General features: G+C 43.6%; 2 protein-coding genes across 5 annotated transcripts in view; one reads left to right on the top strand and one right to left on the bottom strand.

Annotated features, from left to right (window-relative positions):
* Positions 1–522: 522 nt before the first annotated feature.
* Snrpd1 (small nuclear ribonucleoprotein D1) lies at positions 523–10,957 on the bottom strand. The gene is made up of 4 exons (NM_009226.4): positions 10,827–10,957; positions 5,046–5,122; positions 1,736–1,927; positions 523–959 (listed from the first exon to the last, which is right to left on the bottom strand). The coding sequence occupies exons 1-4, from the start codon at positions 10,838–10,840 to the stop codon at positions 883–885; spliced, it is 360 nt and encodes a 119-aa protein (NP_033252.1). The 5' UTR covers positions 10,841–10,957; the 3' UTR covers positions 523–882.
* A 6,932-nt stretch (positions 10,958–17,889) lies between these two features.
* Positions 17,890–21,474, top strand: part of Esco1 (establishment of sister chromatid cohesion N-acetyltransferase 1) — a 44,357-nt gene continuing 40,772 nt past the window's right edge. For 3 of the 4 annotated variants that reach the window (XR_003952544.1, XR_001782403.2, XM_006526353.4), the window contains exon 1: positions 17,890–18,727. The gene's annotated coding sequence lies outside the window, so the exon portion shown is untranslated. The remainder of the gene's footprint in view (positions 18,728–21,474) is intronic. The other variant, NM_001081222.1, reaches the window with a different exon arrangement.

Here is a 21,474-nt window from a genome sequence, read left to right as displayed (position 1 = left end):
TCTTCTGTTGTGTAGGCAGGGTACTCATACATAAATAGCTCTCTGGGCACCTGTACTCACATGCACACATGCATCCAGATATATGCACATGCACACAAGTAAAAATAATAAATCCTTTTTAATAAGGGAACCAACAAAAACCTAAAAATTCTTATTACCTGTATAATTATTTTGCCTATCAAAACAGGTTTTCTTTTTTATTATGTCTCCCTATGAGGCCTGGCATGGGGTGCATAGCTTTAACTCCATCACCTGGGTGGCAGAAACAGATCCTTGTGACTTCGGAGAGGAGCCCAGTCTACACAGTGAGTTTCAGGACAGCCAAGGTTATATTCTGTTGATAACTTCCTCTTCAAAAAACACATTAACAAAATCAAAGTTTGTTTTTTACTAACACAGGGTTTCTCTGTACAGCCCTGGCTTGTCCTGGAACTGCCTCTGTAGACCAAGCTGTGCTCAAACTTAAGATCAAGTCCCTCTCTGCCTCCTGAGTGCTTGGGAGTAAAGACATGCACCGCCACTGCCAGGCAAAATCATTTATTTTTCGCTTTTACCACTAAAGCTCCATGGAGTGAGTTTTAGATCTCATCCCAAAAGAACTTTATTGAAATGCCAAGAATTTATTTCATCTCAAAAGAGGCCCAAATAATGGACTCAAAGAAATCAAACCCATGTTCAGTACATATGTATTTCATGCGTCCAACTCCCCGAACTGAACACACTATGTGAATATAGTAGATACTCACTACAACTTTAATTTGACAATCAACAGACAACTCTGTCCCTACACTTATGTTTATTAAAAACTGACAAACAAACAAAACCTGTACAAAAGATATCCCCAAATTCCTTATCAATTTGAAACAGTAATCTTGAGAGACATTATCGCCTAGGACCCCCTCTTCCTCTGCCACGACCACGTCCTCTTCCTCTACCCCGGCCTCGGCCTCTTCCTGCAACTAGAGAAAGGAAAAACAAAGCAGGTGAACTCCTTTTCAACAGCACATACCTGCCACCAAGAGCTTATCCCGAGCATTTTCCCACCTACACCTCTTCAATTAGCCGCTAACTAGAGTAAAAAAGCTCTAACTCAGCTTCTCTCAAATATGAGCACCACTACCATCATGTAAAAAGCAGGGAGACAAATTTACACCGTGTCAGATTTCTGCTTATTTAATAGGAGCCAAGCACGTTAACCAAATGGGAGCTTGAAAACTTGTTTGGCTTCTAACATGTCAGCCTTGAACACACAGCGGTATCTCTAGCTGGTCATCATGAGGACAAAGAAAGGAAAGGCAAGAAAGCAGAGCGCCTGCTTGATGCAGTCAGACTGAGGTGTAACACCCCACCCATGGTCAGGATCAGACCCAGGACATCATGCTGTGATTGCCACTGGGTGATGATATCCCCCACACCCTGGTAACGCCATACATTTTTTAGCCCTGGCTTCCTGGCTTTATAGACCAGGCTGGCTTCAAACTTACAGAAATCCACCTGTCTCTGTCTCTCAAGTGCTGGGATTAAAGGTGTGCATATAGTAAAGGAAAAATAGCTTTCTAAAGAAACTAGAAAGAGAGGACTGGAGGGACTCTTCTCCACAGCAGCACCAGAACTCTAGGTAGCGCATGTCCTAAGACAAATGTTCTGAGCCACAAAAACACCCTTGTTCACAAATGTATTTTGAACAGCGAGCTAAGACTTAAATACACTATACATAAAACACTTTCACACGTACCAGCTTCTCTTTTCTTAGACTTCACCTTAGGTTCAACATCCACAAGTAGTGTATCTAGAGGTAAGCTGTCTGGTAGAATAAAATACCGAATGTTATTGCCTCGAATACTCAATGTTTCCAACTGTACAGGTTCTCTGTTCTTCAGGGTCATTTTCACAGCTTTAAGGTGTGTGTTCATGCTGACATCTACACCTAAAGGGGGGTGGGGAGGGAAGCAGAACAATTACCAGCATGATAAAGAAGGCAATCAATATATTGCACCAAGAGTTGAAATCATACTGTAAAGAATTTTTTTCTGCTATGTTATAGGTCAAGTTCCTGTGACAATATATGCACAACGGGGAAAAATGTCAAAATAAATCAGCAACAAAACCTCTGTACAAAGCTGAGTGCACTTACAGAATTGAATGCACTGGTGGTGTGGTTAAGTGACTCCTGTAATCTCAGCATTCAAGAGGCTGAGGCACAAGGAGTGCATGTGTTCAAGGAAAGCTGGGACAACAGAGAAAGAGCCTATTTGCTAGACAAAGGAAATGAGCATAGCAAGCTATGAAGGAGCCCTGAGTCTACTACCTTCAGGACTGAATTCTTGTCCCAGGATTAGATAGTGTTTGTGATAAAATCTCCCATTATCCCCATAACTTCTTAACCAACATTCTATCAGGCCATAGGCCTTTATTCTTAAAGACCTATGGTATTTTTCCCTATCATTAGGAACTCTTCCCCCACTTTCTTATGTGCCCCAAGCTGACCTCAGACTCTCAAGTGCTTGCTCTACAGGTACTCACCGCCACACCCAGTTTAACATGTCTATTTATTTACTTAAAATGATTTTTAGGGGCTAGAGACATGGCTCAATGGTAAGTGTGCAGGACTCTTACAGAGAACCAAGTTTGGTTCCCAGTACTCACATCTGGAGGGCCCTAACTAATTGCCTGTAACTCCAGCTCCAGAGAGACCCAGTACCTCTGGCCTCCAAAGGCACCTGTACTCACATACATACAGAGTTAAAAACAGAATCTTATCAAAATTAATTTGTATGAGCATGGCTGTGTGGGAAGGCAGCTACCTATACGCTATGGTGCATGTCTAGAGATCAGGACAACTCTTAGGAATCAGCTCTCTTTCCTCTGTGTAGATCCTGAGGCATGAACTCAGTTGTCAGGCTTGGCATCAGATGCCTTTACCCACAGGGGTGAGCTGGCACACCCTCTCACCTTGTTTTCTCAGACAGAATGTCTCAGAGAACTGGAATTTCAGAACAGGAAGTACCCATCCTTTGGGGGACCTGAACTCAGGTTCTCAAGCTTGCACAGTAAGCACTTTGCCAACTAGGTCCTTTGTCTGGGTCCTTATGTCTTTCTAAATGTGAAGGTTTATATTTTTTTGTGGTGCCATGGACTGAATCCAGGACCTCAAGCATGCTAGGTAACTGTACAATCACCTTATAACCCAGCCTTTAACTGAGCTTGTTTATATATTTGTTTTTGTTCTGTTAGACAGGCTGTCACTATGCAGCCCAGAGTTGCCTCAAACTAAGGATTCTGCTCTAGCCTTCTAAGTGTTGGCATTACAAGCACGAGCCACCATGCCAGGCTAACTTTACTGTTTTTCTCTCCAAAAATTCACTATTACAAATCCTTTCTTTGTTAGGCAAGGGTGGAACATGCCTTTAATTCTAGCAGAGGCAGGCCAATCTTAGTGAGTTCAAGGTCAGCCTGTTCCACAGACCAAGTTCCAGGACAGTCAGCTATACTGAAAAAAAATCTGTCTCAAAACAAAACAAAACCCAACAACAAATGCTTTCATCTTCTTCTCCAAAGAAGGAAGTTCTCTTAGTTCCTAGACAGCCTTACTACATTCCCTCTCCTCCATATGCTCATATATGTGTGTGTGTGTGTGTATGTGTGTACATTCATATGAGATACAGAAACTTGTGTTGGGTTTTGTTTTGTTTTTGGATTACAATTTTCATCATTAGATTTTGATAGGGGAGGGGTGGGTAGGTGGGCAGCAAACATGCCACTCTGGGGTTTGGGAACGTAGCTCAGCTGGTAGACTACTTCCTTAGCATACATGAAGTACTGGCTTCAATCCCCATTGCTAAATAAAGAGGTGTGGTGGTGCACATCTGAAATACCAACAGCCAGGAGCTAGAGGAACAAAACCAGAAGAAGGCCATCTTCAAATATACACAGTTAGTTTGAAGCCAGGATACATAAATCCTGCATCTAAAACAGGACGCTGAGGAGGAGGAGGAGATCTTTCCCAATGCTTTTCTACAGGAACAGGCCAAATCCTACTCAAGGAACTTTAACAAGGGCAGCAACAGTACATCCTTAGATATGGAAATTTGACATAACTTCTAGAAGAGCCACAAAATGCCATCCCATTTTCTCCTGGCTTACTAAAACACTGGACCTACCTATTAAAAACTTACACATCTACAAGGTCAGTATTTTAGAGAATAGGAACACATGTTAAGATACTATTTTTCAGCACTTGGGAGGCAGAGGCAGGTGGATTTCTGAGTTCCAGGCCAGCCTGGTCTACAGAGTGAGTTCCAGGACAGCCAGGGCTACACAAAGAAACCCTGTCTCGGGGGAAAAAAAAAAAATACTATTTTTCCCTTTGATAACCACTTTTTAAAAAAAAAGTCTTAGGAGACAAACAGGAGAGGATAATGAAGGATGAACAATGATAAAAAAACGTGTGCACAATACCATAGTAAAAGATCATATATAATTAACATAGGCCAATAACAGCCTACAGTCAAATGTGAAACACAAATGTAATAACAGTGCAGGTCTCAGATGGGTTTGGAAGAAGCAACATTCTATGCAGAGGACCACACACAAGCAAAGGTATACAAGGTAAGAAAACACCTGGCAATTTGGTTTGGCTGTAGTGTAAGAATGTAAGATGAGTGGGGCTGCAGAGATGGCTCAGCAGGTAAAAGCACTGGTTGCTCTCCCAAAGGACCTGGGTCCAATTCCCAGCACCCACTTGGCAGCTCACACCTCCAATATAACTCTAGTTCCAGGGATCTAACACTTTACATACAGACAATACCCTCACACAGGCAGACATGCAGGCAAAACATGAGTATACATAAAATAAAATTGTTCAATAAGATGAGGCTTAAGTAAGGTCCATTCAGTAATTCAGACAAAGAGAATGAGGACATGCACTACAACGATGCTCATTAAACAACCAAAAGGAAGAAAACAACAAAACCTCTCCAGTGGGTGGAACATGGGAAAGAAAAACCTTAAACAAAAACATTACAGAAACAGTCCAACCTTCTTACCTGTGATTGTTCCATGGACTTGTGTCCCATTCTTCAATTCAATGGTTACAGTTTCATGACTCAATTTCATCAAAAATCTATAGAGACAAAAATAAAGTCCCGATTTTTTACTTTAACATTAGAAGTCTTTTTGTGAAGTCGGTGGAGTAAAATGGTAGCAATCAAAAATCTCTAAAATGCTACTACAACAGTTCAAAGGGGATCTGGCTAGCTAACTCAGAAGTTAAGAGCACTCTTCTCTCTTGTAGTCCATATGAAAGGTCACAGCATAGGATCTGGAGACCTATTCTGACCTTCATAGACACCAGATAAATTTGTGATGTACATGCATACATACATGCAGATAAAACATTCACACATAAAATAAATATATCTTAAAAACAATTCTTCATCATAATAATATACACAGTGCTTAACTTTTTCTGAACTAAACTCGTAAACTTATAAAGAATAAAGTAATAGGCTGTCATCTGGCATCTGACTGTCAACAACAGGCATCCTTTTTGGCTTCACTAGACCACACTGGATGAAAAATTGTCCAACCTGCAGAGCACTCAAATGTTTACTTGTCAAGATAATGCCATCTGCAAAGCTCACCCCCGAGTCTGTAAAGTTGTGCTGAGCCATAATCACAGCTGTCCTGAGCGTCCGACTAGAAAATACTAGGAAAAACTATTACAAAACAGCCTTAAATGAAGATATGTGAAGATCCTAGAGTAGCATTAGGTGTGGTGGTGCATCTTTTAATTCCAGTACTTGCAAGACAGGCAGATGGGTCTCTGTGAACTGGAGGCCAGCCTGTTCTACATAGTGATGGTGACACTGTCTCAACAAAAGACCGTAGACTAATTTTCAGCCACAAAAAGGGTATAATTCTAACTGATAGTATAAGATTACATGGTAGAAATAAAGAACCCCTCTTTTCCTGCTTTCTTGGTGAATTGGGCTATTATTCTAACCCATAAGCATAAATAAGATTCTACTTTACACAAAGTAAGCTATTCTTCAATGGCTCTATAATACTTGGAGCTTACTTAGCAGTTTACATTGGAGATTAATTCCCTAAAAATAAATATCCCAAGAGCTAGATAGTAGTCCACTCTATGAAAATGACAGTTATCCCACTGTGAATGTTTTCAACTTTCTGCCATAACAACCCATTTATGCAAGCCCTCACCAGTAACAATTAACAATCTCCCAATTTTCTATCTATATAAAAAAAAAGGTGGGGGAGGGGTGTTGTAAAAAGACATAGCAAGATGGTATCCACTTGCTGCCAAACCTGGGGATCCCAAATGATGACAGAACTGCCCTCCCCCATAAATGAATACTTTTTTTTGAGACAGGATTTCTGTGTGTAGCCATGAATGCCCTGGAACTCACTCTATAGACCAGGATGGGCATGAGTTTACAGAAATGATTCTGCTTCTGCTTCCTAATGGGGTGAGACACCTTCCACCCTGTTAATAAGTATAATCTCAAAAACAAAACAAAACTAATCCATGGTAGCAAAACTAAACCATGGTAGCGAACCCTTTAATACAGCTCTAGGGAGGCAGAGGCAGGAGGATCTCTGTGAATTCAAGGCCAGCGTGGTCCACACAGTGAGCACCAAGGCCAACACTCTCACTCATACACACTCACACACACACACACACTCACACTCTCTCACCTCAAAACCAATCATCACCACCAACAAAATCAGCTATTTAATTAAAATTACCGAGCAGCACCATCAAGATGCCTCAGCAGGTAAAAGTACTATACTGCCTGAGGACCTGAGTTTTAATCCCTGAGACTCTGGAGGAAGGCAAAGACAAAGTCCCCAAATTGTCTTATAACATACCTGTACACCAGTCATGTGCACTAACACACACAAATAGCAATTTATTTTCTAAAGAGCAAAGCTAAGAAAAATGTATACTAGCATTTGGGAAGTTCTTGTGAGTTTGAAACCAGTCTGGCTGAATGAAATATTTCAATGGGGGGGGGGGGTAGGGGGAGGGGAAGGAGAAGAGAAGAAAGAGGAAAAGAAAAAACAAATGAAAGAAAAGGAAAAAAGAGAGGACACTAGAGATGGTTGAGAGAGAACAGACTGCTTATTCCAGAGGCCCTATATGGCAGCTCACAACTCTCTGTAGCTCTTGATCGAGGGGATCAAACACTTTCTTCTGGTCTCCATAGATATCAGACAAACATGTTGTGTATAGACAAAACCATCATATATATATCTTTATAAAAATAAAAACAGAAAGGAGTATAACAGGGTCTCAGAGCTTAGTAGGCCTTAAGACCTAACCAATTTCATGATAGAAGTACCATTCAGGCTGTACAGACAGTACCACCTACCAAAACTAAACAAAGCCCTAGTCCATCAAAGTTTAGTTATAGGAAAGTCTCTAAATGTATTAATCTTGCTTTTTGGTGTCTGTATTTCTGCTTCTGATTAACTCTTCTTGCGAATTGACATACATCAACCTCGGACATGGTTTTTGTGCTTAAGAAGCTTATCCCGAGAAAGGTTCAATGCTACTACTCTAGGGGCCTGAACACTGCGTGGCTAAGAGGCTTTCTATCGGCTTAGACCCACGTCCAAGCAGTAGTCTCTGGTGAATATTCCACAACAGGAAAAAGGAGGAGAAAAAAGCAAGTAGCAGCAATTTGCCTGAGCCTTCATATGGTTCATGCATATAGGAAGTCTATTTCTTGAATTGCTTATACATTATTCGTACACTCTTTTCTTTTCTATCAGTCCATCACTGATTTGACTACAAACTCCAAGTGCATTCCACCACACACCTGGCTTTTTCTTTTATTTTTTATTTCTGTATTTTTAATTTTCTGTGTATGAGTGTCTTGTCTGTTTGCATGTATGTATGTGTACATGTACATGTCCCTGGTGCCAATAGATGCCAGAAGAGGGCACTGGATTCCCTGGACAGCTGAAAATTGCTATGTGGGTCCTAAGAATTGAACTCAGATCCTCTGGAAGAGCAGCCAGTGTTCTCAACCTAAGCATCTCTCCATTTTATTCTATTACAACCCTTTTGGAGCACAGGTTTTAAGGCGATGTTTCCCAGACCAAGACTTTAAAAAACATTCTCTTCTTTTACTCTATTAATATTCAGGAATGTAACCCACCAGGAATTCTACATTATCACTCATGCTTTATTTTAGCCAAATGGCAATGGAATGATAATCTACAATATCATCTAATAACACTTCATATTCAGATTTTCCAGTCTACTTATTTTTCTACAATATCCATTGTGCACTCCTATAACATCCACTACAGTAAACTACACGAGTGATATTACCTATTCCATTCTCCCATGAGAAAGTAAGTAGCACGACTTTTCTATAGTAACACACACCAAGTACAGGCTGAACGTTTCAGCAACCTTAAACTACTACATTACAAACAGTATTTTGCCAGGCACGGTGGCAAAGACTTAATTCCAGCACTCAGAAAGGAGGAGGTGGGGAGAACAGGGTCCTTTTGTGAAGAAAATATTCTGCTGAAGAATTCCCTTATGAGCAAGGCAGTGGTCATGCCTTTAATCCCAGCACTTGGGAGGCAGAGGCAGGTGGATTTCTGAGTTGGAGGCCAGCCTGGTCTACAGAGTGAGTTCCAGGACAGCCAGGGCTACACAGAGAAACCCTGTCTCGAAAAACAAAACAAAACGAAACAAAAATTCCCTTATGCTATCTAGAGATGCTGGTTGGTGGCAGTGAAGGCCTCTAATCCCAGCACTCAGGAGGCAGAGGCAGGATGATTCTCAATCTAATGTCAGCTGAGATAGAGTGATTTCAAGTCAGGCAGCACAACTTGTGAGACCCTGTCTCAATATAAAAGTAAAAAGAGGCCAAGGAACACATAAATTCAAATTATTTTCCAGTGAGTCCTTCATTTTGTGAATTCTCTTCTTACTTTTGTTTTCTGTGTAGCCCTGGCTGTCCTAGAACTCCCGCTGTACAGCATGCTGGCCTTGAACGCAGAGAAAGTGTGAGGATTCAAGGCATGGGCCACCATCACCTAGCTGTGAATTCTTTTCTTAATGAGACTGGCACATCAAACAGTAAAGTGTATGGGGTCCTTTTAGTACCCAAATTTTTCCTATTTGAATAGAAAACCAAAGAGAACTGGATAGTGAGAAGTATCTCCAGTTAGAAAAATTAAGAAACCTGGCAACTTACCAGACGCCAGGAGGATTAAGAGAAAGGTAGCTAAGCACACTTCCTAAGTTTGGGCAAGGTGGCAACGGGATAAATACAGGCAATACAGTCCAATACAAAACTCATGCACAAATAAGAAAGCCCACACCAAAAGTGCAAACCAGTCAACCATTTTCACAGGGCAAAAAACATTCTCCCTTGGGGGCTGGCGAGATGGCTCAGCAAGGTAAGAACACTGACTGTTCTTCCAAAGGTCCTGAGTTCAAATCCCAGCAATCACATAGTGGCTCACAAAACCACCAGTAATGAGATCTGACACCCTCTGAAGTCAGCTACAGTGTACTTATTTATAATAATAAATCAATCTTTGGGCCAGAGCGAGAAGAGGTCCAAAATTCAATTCCCAACAACCACATGAAGGCCCCAACTGCTACATCTGTACTGCTACAGTGTACTCACATACATAAAATAAATACATCTTTAAAAAAAATTCTCCTGTAATTAGAAATCTCTATACTTTGCGCTATACAAAATAGGGTCCAAGACAAATCAAAGCAGCAGCAGCAGGAGAGTGAGCACCTGCCTAGGATGCTGGCAAAGTTATCATAATAGAACCTTTAAATGAGATGAACATGTTACTGTAAATACATTATAGTTCATATCAGGGAGTAAAGAAACGGCAAGTCTTAGCATTCTACCTAGGTTACAGTCCAAATACAAATGAACTGGGGCTGAGCTCAAGGTTAAGTGACTATTAGAAGCTCTCTGCGTGCCATCCCCAGAACAGGGGAAAATTTTTTTAACCTTAAATGCCTTCTCCCTCAAATTCCTCCTGAAGTAATTTTTTTTTTTCCAATTTCAAGCAGGCTATGAGTCACCGTTAAAAAAACTTCAAAAATGTTTTAAAAGAATTCTTGTGAATTATGTACAACTACTTCAGAAGGTGTTCAATGCCATTCTGGCCAACTACAACAGTCTTGACTCAACAAGAAACTAAATATTTCTAGTTATTTGCTTGATATTGTATAACCTGCCTCAGGCTTGACCCAAGCCTGTTCATTTGAATTAAACCAGCATGCCTCTAGTTAGGCTCCACTTCCGATATTAACTATGCAGGCGAAATTAATTTATTACCTTCTGCCCCATCCTAGGACATTTTGTCTTTCCTGAGTTAGAAGCCTACACTAACCACTTACATACTTCGTATAACTGGTCAAATTTAAGGAGATCTTAGTCTAAAACGTCTTGCAAATCGGCGTCATCATTTGCAGATAAAACCATGCTAGGTCTACTAAGTCCTCCTCAGTGCAAATGGTCCGATTCGCCAAGAAAACGGGCCACTGCTCCGTTTAAGCTGCCGGATACTGGGTGGGCAGAGGCGGCTCGGCCCCTCCATTCCTGGAAGACCGGCGGGGTCTGCGCGCTGGCCCCTCGCCCGGGCTCTGGGCGGCGGGCAGGGCGCGGCGGGGCCCGGGGGCCTGAGGCCGTTAGCAGGCCGCGCGCACGCGGCTTTCCCGCCTCCCTGGGAGCACAGCGGCCCGGCCTCCCGAGCCGACCCCAAATCCTCTACCCGTCGTCCTCGCCCGGCGGGGGTACCCTCCTCACCTCACGAGCTTCATCCTAGCGACGCAGTTCTCCCTTCTGGCCCGACTGTTCACAGAATTCAGGCTCCAGAGATCCACGGACTGGGGTTATGAATGGCCGGAAAAGCGCGCGGAGGCCTGCGGACGCGCGACGAGAACGCGGAAGCTGCGCTGCCTTCCGGCCACCGGGAGGGCGACAGCGGCCCCTAGCGACGGGAGGAGTGCTTTGCACCTTCGGAGGGCGGGAGGGCTGGTGGACGACATCTTCTGCAGGTTTTTTTAGACCAGTTACGAAGTTATTAAAACTACTTGTGAAGGCCTGGAACTTTCACATGTTAAAGGAAGAGAAGTTCTGAAAGAAGCCCACTAAGATTCGAGTTTAATACTTGGGATTCACATGTTGGAAGCAGGGAACTCGGTCCTGCAAGATGTCCTTACTTGGCTTGACATTAAGCTAAGCCAATCAAATCTTTGGACAGAATGGTTTTCCTTTGGGGATGCAGGGTACCTTCTTAAAACTAGAAAAACCACTCTCAGGACAGAGTTTTAAATAAATTTTATATATAGCAAGTCCTTCGACTTAAAAAAATGTATGTGGATATTTCAGTTAAAGTTAAAACAAAAAATTCAACACCTTATTTGCAATAACCACACTGTTAAATGTAGTTACTCAACATATACATTTGTCTCTAATTACAAACATAGTGCAAATAATTTTGAAAGAATTTGGATGATATTAGTTTATTATCATTTGATTCTATAATTTATTATTTATGGCTCTAGAGAGAATATCGTGTCTAAAAGCAAGGAAATACAACTGCTTTCTGCGCTCTCCAAAACTGCTTACATGGAACGTGATTTTGTCAACAAACACCCCTGTCCCCATGTATGGGAACTGGTCCCAAGGATCAATGAGACCAAAGAAAGAGGCAGGCAAGTCCAGAATTGCAGTGTGCAGCTTAAGGGTGACTTATAACAGAACAATGGGCCTGGACATTAAGAAAAGCAGAGGTCCTTGTAATGTGGGTTATAAAACAGGGGAAACGTTATTTCATAGCTAGGCATGGTGGTCCAAGTTTGGGCCACAAACTCTATCTCGAACCTTCCCTTCCCCCTAAAAAGAGATTTCAGCCAAATAAGATTATACCTTGTCTATTTTAAGCTAATCAGAGCCAGGTACATTCTTAGTCCAAGGTCTGGGCAGAAAGGTTCACACAACTCTCGAATGATTTTGTCTGTTTTATGCTGGAAAGCCAACCAGGGTGACTCAGGGGTAATTTTAATACTTTCTACTCAAAATAATTTTAGTAATGGCAAGATAAATCTACAGTTCTTGATTGATATTTATGAACAATTAAATACCTCCCTCCATTAAAATGTATGCTTTATAAGGATACATTGTGCATATCATTTGGTGCAATAATGCCAGTACTGATCACCTGGTGTTCCTTAACCCCAAATCCCCTTTCCACTTGGGGCCAGCTTCCTTCTGACCCATCTCCTCTCCCCTCACGTCTGTAGAAATGTCTAACATCTCGGAGTTCATCAAGCTCACTCTTTTCTTCAGATGTTTGTACGTGGAATGTTATAAATCTTCCTAAAACCTATTCATTCTCTCTCAGCTATGTGGAGCAAGCACTGGTGACATGATTCTTCAATCCCAGTATTCCAGAGACAGAGGCAGGTGGATTTCTGAGTTCAAGGCCAGCCTGCTCTACAGAGTGAGTTGCAGGACATCTAGGGATACACAGAGAAACCCTGTCTCAAAAAACCAACAAACATAAAGAAAAAAAGAGGGAAGGAAGAAAGGAAGGAAGGAAGGAAGGAAGGAAAGAAGGAAGGAAGGAAGGAAGGAAGGAGAGAGAAAGAAAGAAAGAAAGAAAGAAAGGAAGGAAGAAAGAAAGAAAGAAAGAAAGAAAGAAAGAAAGAAAGAAAGGGAGAGAGAGAGAGAAAGAAAGGCCACTGTTACTTGGGTGAACTGATGAACGCCTTTAATCCCAACATTTAAGGGGTAGAAGCAGGGTTATCAAATAGAGAAACCCTGTCCCCCTCCACACACCCACAAAATAATGAAAAAGAAAGAGAAAAGCCATTGTTCGTAGATTAATATCAAATACATTTCTTTGGTCTTTTTTTTTTCTTGTAGGTTGCAAGGGTAAGGATGGGCAATAACAAGAATACTGCTGCAGCCTTGAACTTGTGAAAAACAATTTCTTTCTTTCTTTCTTTCTTTCTTTCTTTCTTTTTTTTTTTTTTTTTTTTTTTTTTTTTTTTTTTTTCTCGAGACAGGGTTTCTCTGTGTAGCCCTGGCTGTTCTGGAACTCACTCTGTAGACCAGGCTGGCCTCAAACTCAGAAATCCGACTGCCTCTGCCTCCCGAGTGCTGGGATTAAAGGCATACGCTACCATGCCCGGCACTGAAAAAACAATTTCTTACTGTATTGCAGTATGAGAGTATGAGTATGTGCTCTGAAGTGAAGACTGCAACAAGGGTAAAACAAAGTAAATGCTGTTTGCTGCTACCCACAGGGTCAAGTCTGGAAGTGGGATTGTTCTGTCCTCTGTGGGTTGGCAGAGGTTTATGTGCTGTGGCAATTATATTGGTCACCAAAAAAGAATAAGGAAATGAGAATGTGATGAGTGGGGGCAATGTGCCCATTTAAAGAACTTGTCATGATAAGCAAGTACAGAAAACTACACCCTGAGCCAGAGATATAGCTCAAGTGGTAGTGTCTGCCTACCATGCAAAAGCTGTGCTCAGACTCCAGCACAGCATAAACTGGATGTGGCAGTGTGTGCCTGTAATCTCAGCACTCAGGAGAACGAGCAGGAAGAGCAGAAATGGAAGCTCATCTTCAGCTACATAGTGAGTTCCAGGGCAGCCTAAACTCCATGAAACTCCACCTCAATAATCAAAAACAAACAAGTTTGGGGTCATCAAGGAAAACAAAATGGGTAAAAAGTCCAGAAGATAGAGTCACAGTTCTCAGTTTAGCCAGAGACCATAAGTGTAGGCCACAGCCTTTGTTTCAAGCATGGGGAGATAGCAAAGTAGAACCAATCAGAACTTTGTCCCAGGACTTTCATTCTACTGAAATTAGTTTGCATGGGATTAGTAACCTCTGTCAAGTTGTCGGAAGAGCCTACTTGAGAATGAATGCAGGTGAAAGAAGAGGCTGTAGAGTAAAAGGTCTGAGCACACTTCTAAGCCCTGGAGCCCCATCAATCCCTGAGCTCAGAATCTCACCAGTCCCCGAGCTTGCCCTAAGATCAGGACTTGAAATCCCACTAATCCCAACCCTGGAAATCTCCACTCTGGAAGTCTGCACCCCCGAGACACCTTATAAGCCTGTCTGCTGCTCAGGGCTCTGCTGCTTCTCTCCCAAGCAGAGGCAGCCACCCTCCTGTGTTCGTCTCAATACGTCTCTTTTTGAAGTTTCTTGTGTAGTGTGTGATGTGTTTATAAAAAGATAAAGAGAGGGGGGATATGTTCTATGGAGGTGTAGTCAGGTATGGTGGAAGGGGGTGCCTAGGCAGGCCCATACTGAAGGATCCTTTCCCCATGAGGGTCCAACTACACGACAGAATAGTATAGAACAGAGTTTATTCAGAGCATGGGGAGGGGAGCTAAGAGGGTAATAGAGGCAGAGAAAAGCAGAGAGAGAAAGAGAAAGGGAGGGAATAGGAGAAGAGAGGTAGAGGTCAGCCATTAGCACATGGAGAGAGATGGGGAGGGAATGGGAGCAGGAAGGGAAGAGCAAGAGAGGAACAAAAGAGAAAGGAGGGGGCAAGCAGTCCTTTTATAGTGAGTCAGGTACACCTGGCTGTTGCCAGGTAACTGTGGGGCAGAGCTTAGAGAAAATGCTAACAGTGTAACTTTGTGGTATTTCTTGGCTTCCAACTGCATAATTTCCCTCAGAATTACAATGCTTACATAGTGTTGTATTGACATAATTTGAGTCTTAGGTTTCGGGGTGGCCTGAGGTCATCTGCTCCCCAACAGTTCCCAGCTGCAATAGGAAGAGAAGACTTCTAAAATGCTGCTTATAGTAGTTTCAGGTGGGTTTCAATCACTTCAAACTGATAAGAGCTGGCTAATTTTTTATTTGGATTATCAAACATTACCCACCCCCTCTTTTGCATTGGATTCCATTACAGATGGTTGTGAGCCACCATGTGGATACTGAGAATTGAACCCAGGTCATCTGGAAGAGTAGTCAGTGCTCTTAACCTCTGAGCCATCTCTCCAGCCCCTTTCTCTCTTTTAAGAAAAAAAAAAACACTACAATTTTATCTGAGTATGTGATGGGGATAGTTAGATTATGAAACTTTTCCCAGGGAGACAGCACACATTCATCTTCATCTACTCACCTCTGATTGGGAACCCTTGAAGACTAAAGTATTAATATCTCCTAAATCCAATTCCCTCTGTCTTGCTAAAAACCTTTAGATTATACTCCTGAAGCTAGCTATCCCCTAGTTTGGCCACTTCCTTCTCCTGAGGCTGACAACTAAGGTCCAACTACTAAAGTACTGAAGTCCAGCAAACAAAAGCCCCCTTTGTCTCACCTAATTAACATGCCCAATTAAAATTAAACACCTCATCCTAACACAGGGTTTCCCCCTTTTAACCTTAATAAACCACCATTTGCCTGTGGGCCAAGTCTGTCTCTTTACTATGCAGAGGCAGTCCTTTGTCCCACTCTGGGACAAATATCCTTGGCCACCCTTGTGCCTTTCCCTTTCTCCCTTCTCCTCTATCCCCTGTATTTGTGTCTTATTTCTTGTTGTCTCTCTGGGACAAATCTACTCTGAGCTGAGAACTTGGTTCTGTGGGGTCCTGAGGCGCCCTGATGCCTTTACTGGGTAGGCGCTGTGTCACTGAGCTGCGGGGTACTGAGGCGACCTGACCTGATGCCTTTACTGGGTACCTTTACTGCTGTACCACTGAGCCTGATGCCCTTATTGGGTAGGCGCTGTGCCACTGAGCCTGATGTCTTTACTGGGTAGGCGCTGTGCCAACTGAGCCTGATGCCTTTACTGGGTACCTTTACTGCTGTGCCACTGAGCCCGATGCCTTTACTGGGTAGGCGCTGTGCCCCTGAGCTGCAGCTCTTACTCTCCTTTCCTTCTCTCCCTGAAGTCCTTCTGGACCACAGATATTTAAGAGAACATTTTCTTTCTTCTTAATATCATATCCCTGACCTAAGACTTGTTTTTCTAAGCTGAGCAGTGGTGGCACATGCCTTTAATCCCAACACTTGGGAGCAGAGGCAGGCGGATTTCTGATTTGAGGCCAGCCTGGTCTACAGAGTGAGTTCCAGGACTGCCAGGGCTACACAGAGAAACCTTGTCTTGAAAAACAAAACAAAACAAAACAAAACAAAACAAAACAAAACAAAACCAGGACACTTGTTTTTCTTTTATTTGTGGTTTCTAATCTTGCATCAGTTCAATATTTCTTCTCATTGACCAGTGTCTGCAACCCAGATCTCTCTCTCTCTCTCTCTCTCTCTCTCTCTCTCTCTCTCTCTCTCTCTCTCTCTCTCTTTTCCTTGTTTCTTCAAGACAAGGTTTCTCTGTGTAGCCCTGGCTGTCCTGGAACTCACTCTGTAGGCCAGGCTGGCCTTGAACTCAGAAATTCACCTGCCTCTGCCTCTCAAGTGCTGGGACTAAAGGCGAGTGCCACCACGCCCGGCTTAAATTAATTTTAAGGAGCAGTGACAAGTTCTCCCTCTGTAGCCCAGGCTAGTCTAGAATTCATAATCTGTTTCCACCTACTGGATTCTAGAATTATAGTCCCATGCTATCTTCATTGTTAATCTCAAATATTTGAGGAGAAAGACATTCAACAGAAAGCATCATGGCCAAATTAATTAAAGTAAGCTTTTAAAATTCATGTACATTGGGCTGCCTATCCCTAAGGCGGAGTTTAAGAAGTCAGCATTGAATATGAGGAAGACAAGTTTTTTATAGATCGGGGGTAGGTAGTTTCCGAATTGTGGGGGGTGGGGGTGGGGGTTGGCAGGCAAAATAAACCAGGTACCAGGAGCATGTAAGCATAACAAGTTAAACATTAGACATAAGAACCTTCTGAAACAAAGACTTGAGTGCAAGGTGGGCGTAGCGACAATAGTCATAAGAACCTATGAAACAACGGTAGGCTTGCAAGATGCTTATGAACAACTTTGCAAAATAAGGATGTGGTTGCCTTTCCCTGGCACAGGCAGTACTGAACCATTTGTAGTTAAGGCTACAGGTGGGGCATAGCGCAATCCTTGAGAAACAGGCTTAATCAATCATAAAGAGGAGTGAGTCTAGCTTGTCTTTACTATAAGATGGTTCTTTGGCTCTTTCAAGTCTAACATGGAAGTCGGCTGGTTCACTAATATAATTCCTGGCTTCAAACAACTTCTTTACCAACAATAAATACCTATGATTTCAAATGGTGTGACAGGGATTTTTATGCTCGTATGTAAAGCTAACAGAGCAGAATACTGGCCTTACTTAGGTCTACTTTGTAAGAATATGTACACGTGTATCCAAAACTAGTGAAGAGAAACTGAATCATCCAACTAAGAAAACATCACTAGTTGTCCACTAATCATAAAGTGAAGAGAAACTTTAGTTGGGCCATTTCCTATATGCCATTAAAGCATAAATCGGGAGCCTGGGTATGGAGGCTCAGAACTTGGGAAGTGGAGACAGGAGGATGAAAGACAAGGTCATTCTAAACTACATAGAAATGGAAAAGGCAGCCTAGGTTACATCAAACTCTGTCTCAGGAAAATGAAAACTACTTTTGGCTCTTTCTTTGGATGTTCCTAAATGCCAGTCCCAATATCACCTTCACTAAACTTAGTAGAACCCCAAAGTTTTGTTTAGGTTCTTAGCTCTCAGGTACAAAGCACTGGTTAAAAAGGGTGAATCCTTGTGTGCTCTAGTGTAGCTTGAAGTAAAAGAGAATGGATATTGGATCCTGCCCCTTTTCTTTACATTGGCCCCTATTAAAGATCAAAGGTTAAGAAACTTAGAAGAGATCCCACAGAAAGTGCTGGAACCAGTAGCAAATCATCAACATTTGGGGCCTGAGTGAGTTTATTTTAAAGGGGTTTTACAAATTTGTTACAATTTTCATTTAGCCGGGCAGTGGTGGTGCACGCCTTTAATCCCAGCACTTGGGAGGCAGAGGCGGGCGGATTTCTGAGTTCGAGGCCAGCCTGGTCTACAAGTGAGTTCCAGGACAGCCAGGGCTATACAGAGAAACCCTGTCTTGTAAAAAAACAAAAAACAGTTTTCATTTATGTATGTGCGGGTGCGTATGCAATGGTTGGCATGTTTAAGTCAGAGGACAATCTGCAGGAGTTAGTTCTCTTTCTTCTTCCATCACGGGGCTCACAGGGGTCGAACTCAGTTGTATTATTTGGCCGCAGGCAGGTTCACCTTTTGAGCCATCCAACTGGCCCCAAAGTGGGTGTGTGGCCGGAGATGACCGCGTGGACAAGCCGCCACCAACAGGGGGCGCTGCCCCGTCCCCGTAAGGCGTCCACCCGTGGAGGCGCGCACGCGAGGCCTCCCAACGCGCCTGCGCTGAGTGTGGACGCCAGCTTGCCTTCCACCCGACGCCCAGCTGTCGCGGCCGGAGTGGAAACTGCGTGACGCGCGGAGAGCGTGGCGGCCATTTTCGTCTCCTGGGCGCGTCAGCTGAGCGGCTTGGGGCCCGAAGACAAGCGCCGCGCAAGCGCACCCACGGCGGCCTCAGGTAACTCCCATCTGACGGGAGAGGCGTCGCCACCGCCGGAAGTTTGGTGTTTGTGCCGCGGGGCGGCGTCGGCCGCCGCAGAAGCAGCTGAGCGTCTCCGGGTACCCGGATGTGAGGCGACCTGCGGGCTGCAGGAGAACCCCCGGCCGCGCAGCAGGAAGGTACGTGAGCAGCCCCCGCGGTCCCGCGGCTTCGTCACCCTCTCCCAGCCCCCGCGGAGAACGGACGGCTGTCCTTGCGTCCCGTCCTCAGGGTCGCGCTGCCGCACACCTCTTCCTCGTGTGTCCCGGCTCCTCTCACCCCCGGGAACCAGCTGGGCGGCTCACAGACGCCGGCGCCCGAGGTGGGCGGCTGCTCGTCACCTGCCGCCGCTGGCCGCCTGTCACGGCTCGTGAGGAGCCGGGTGCCTCGGGCGGCTGGAGGTGGCGCGCAGCCATGGCGACTGCGGACCGCCTGCGCTCCGACCCGCAGGTAGCCCGGGCCTGGTCCCCGCCCCCGCCTCCCTCCTTTCGTCCGTCTTCCTTCCGCCGTCGTTTCCCCTGCCTCCTGCAGTAGCCGGGCTGCGGCCCCGGAGACTCCTGCTGAGCCGGCCTGAGCCGGGCGGAGTGTGGGGGATCCCGGCTCCGGGTCTTCATCTTGCGAGGGGAGCGATGTCCGGGTTTCCCATTTCAGGAAATAATGCAGGCTCGAGATGGGAGCCGGGGGACAGGTAGAAATAGGTCCTTTGAGAGCTTCAGGGAAGTTTCGAGTCGGTAGGGAGATGCGAGCGGAAGTGAATTGGGTCTTAGATTATAATTATAGCGAGGGTTTTATTTTGCAGATGCAGAGTAGCCTGTTTGTCTGTTACCAAAAGTCTGAAAATCGGATCTCCACACCCCGCCTCGCCTCTAAGTGGAGCCTTGTGAAAATTAGACGGGCATAGAATTTTGTCGTGGGTCGTGGTAGGCCGGGGAGTAGGACGATGGAAGAAGTCAGCTGGAATGAGTTTCTTGTAGCAGGAAGCAATGGCAGCATATAGTACCTAAGTGGTATTACAAATTGCAAAATAGCTTTTTTTCCTCTTTTCCCTTTTCAGAGATTCACCTTGTAATTCAGGCTGGCCTGGAACTCAGATCCACCTGCCTCAGCTTTCCCAGAGCTGGGATTAAAGGCTAGTGCCACTAATGCTCAGCGCAAAACAGTATCTTATTTAGTAATATAATAAGATGTGACCTCTATCCCTTCTCTACCAATCTAAATTTTTGAAAAGTAGGAATGAGGGGCCGAAACCTTTGACAAGCTGAGTTTAATCTCTGATCATGTGGGAGGAGAGAACTGACTTGAAGGCTTGGGTGTCCACAATATACATACACATAAATAAACAAATACAGGAATGGACTGTGTGGTAGGGTTCTGTGTATATTGCTCAACATAAACAAAGTACTAGGTTCAGTCTCTAGGACCAGAAATAAGAAGCTTGGTGAAATACTTCACCAAGACTTCAGTGAACTAAGCTATATTCAGTTTCTCTGTGCTTTACATAGGGTTACTAACACATGACTTTTTTTCAATTTGAAAAAACTAAAATTTTCACTGAGACTTTCATTAAAAAAAAAAAAGTGCTTAATTTGGAAGCTCCTAATTCAGAGCTTTAGCATCTGAGGAAACAAATTGTAGTAGACACACTGTCCCTCCTTTTTAAAGGCACGGATATTCTTCTTAGGCCAGGCATTAGAATCTTAGTTCTTTGAACAAAATGTGTCCTGGCTTATTAGTATTTACATAATCCCTTTCCGAGGAAAGCACCATATTGTTTTTCCTCGTTCAGCTTTTGTTTTCTTCCTTTTTTGAGACAGTTTCTTTGTGTAAACCAGGCTGGCCTTGAACTGTGAGATCCTCCGGCCTCCTTTGGTGCTGCTGAGCACCAAAAGAAATCAAAGGTGTGTGGCACCACACCTGGCGCAGCAATATGATTTTGGAGTGAAAGAAATTTTGCAAGTTGCTAGTATGTTATATGTGGTTATTTTATTATTACATTTCAAACATTTAATATATTTCTATCATATTTACTCCTTACTCTTTCTTATTCCCCGGCCACTCTTTCTCATTCTCAACTAGTCCCCTTTTATTGTCATTATGTGTGTGTATGTGTGTCGTGGAGGGGGAGATACCAGTGAGTTTAGTTAACGTTTTGTTTTGTTTTTTTGGTTTTTTCGAGACAGGGTCTCTCTGTGTAGTCCTGGCTGTCCTGGAACTCACTCTGTAGACCAGGCTGGCCTGGAACTCAGAAATTCGCCTGCCTCTGCCTCCGAAGTGCTGGGATTAAAGACGTGTGCCACCATGCCCGGCTCTAGACATTTTTTTTTTTAAGTTAAGATTTATTTATTTTATGTATATGGGTACACTGTAGCTGTACAGATGGTTGTGAGCCTTCATGTGGTTGTTGGGTTATTGAATTTAGCACCTCTCCTTGCTCAGGTCAGACCTTCTTGCTCTAGTTGGTCCTGCTCACTTAGTCTCTGTTCGCTCCAGCCCAAAGATTTATTATTATAAATAAGTACACTGTAGTTATCATCAGATGAACCAGAAGAGGTTGTCAGATCTCATAACGGGTAGTTGTGAGACACCATGTGGTTGCTGGGATTTGAACACAGGACCTTTGGAAGAGCAGTCAGTGTCTTACCCGCTTAGCCATCTCATCAGCCCTAGTTAGGGATTTTTATGGGATCACATCTTAGAGTGCTTGCACTCAAAAGAAAATGTCTCTCCCTCTACCAGCCATTAACTAACTACCTCTAGATCTTCAGTGAAGGATGAAGCCTCTTGAATATTTCCCCTATTGTCGTCAAATTTATTTTATTTTATTTTATTCTATTTTATTAATATTTGTCCCATGCAAGGGTTTTGTGCCTCCATTTAAGTTGATAAA

The sequence above is a fragment of the Mus musculus genome, chromosome 18, assembly GCF_000001635.26.
Source record: "Mus musculus strain C57BL/6J chromosome 18, GRCm38.p6 C57BL/6J".
NCBI lineage: Eukaryota > Metazoa > Chordata > Mammalia > Rodentia > Muridae > Mus > Mus musculus.
The sequence above is the reverse complement of the archived record's forward strand: the minus strand, read 5'-3'. Positions and strand labels throughout refer to the sequence as shown.

Bases quoted from the DNA above. Each gene is read 5' to 3' on its own strand.
- Snrpd1 (NM_009226.4), bottom strand. The intron at 1,928-5,045 runs GTAAGAAGGTTG...ACCCCCCTTTAG, and splicing joins AGTCCATGGAACAATCACAG to GTGTAGATGTCAGCATGAAC. The intron at 960-1,735 runs GTACGTGTGAAA...TCCTTTCTCTAG, and splicing joins GTCTAAGAAAAGAGAAGCTG to TTGCAGGAAGAGGCCGAGGC.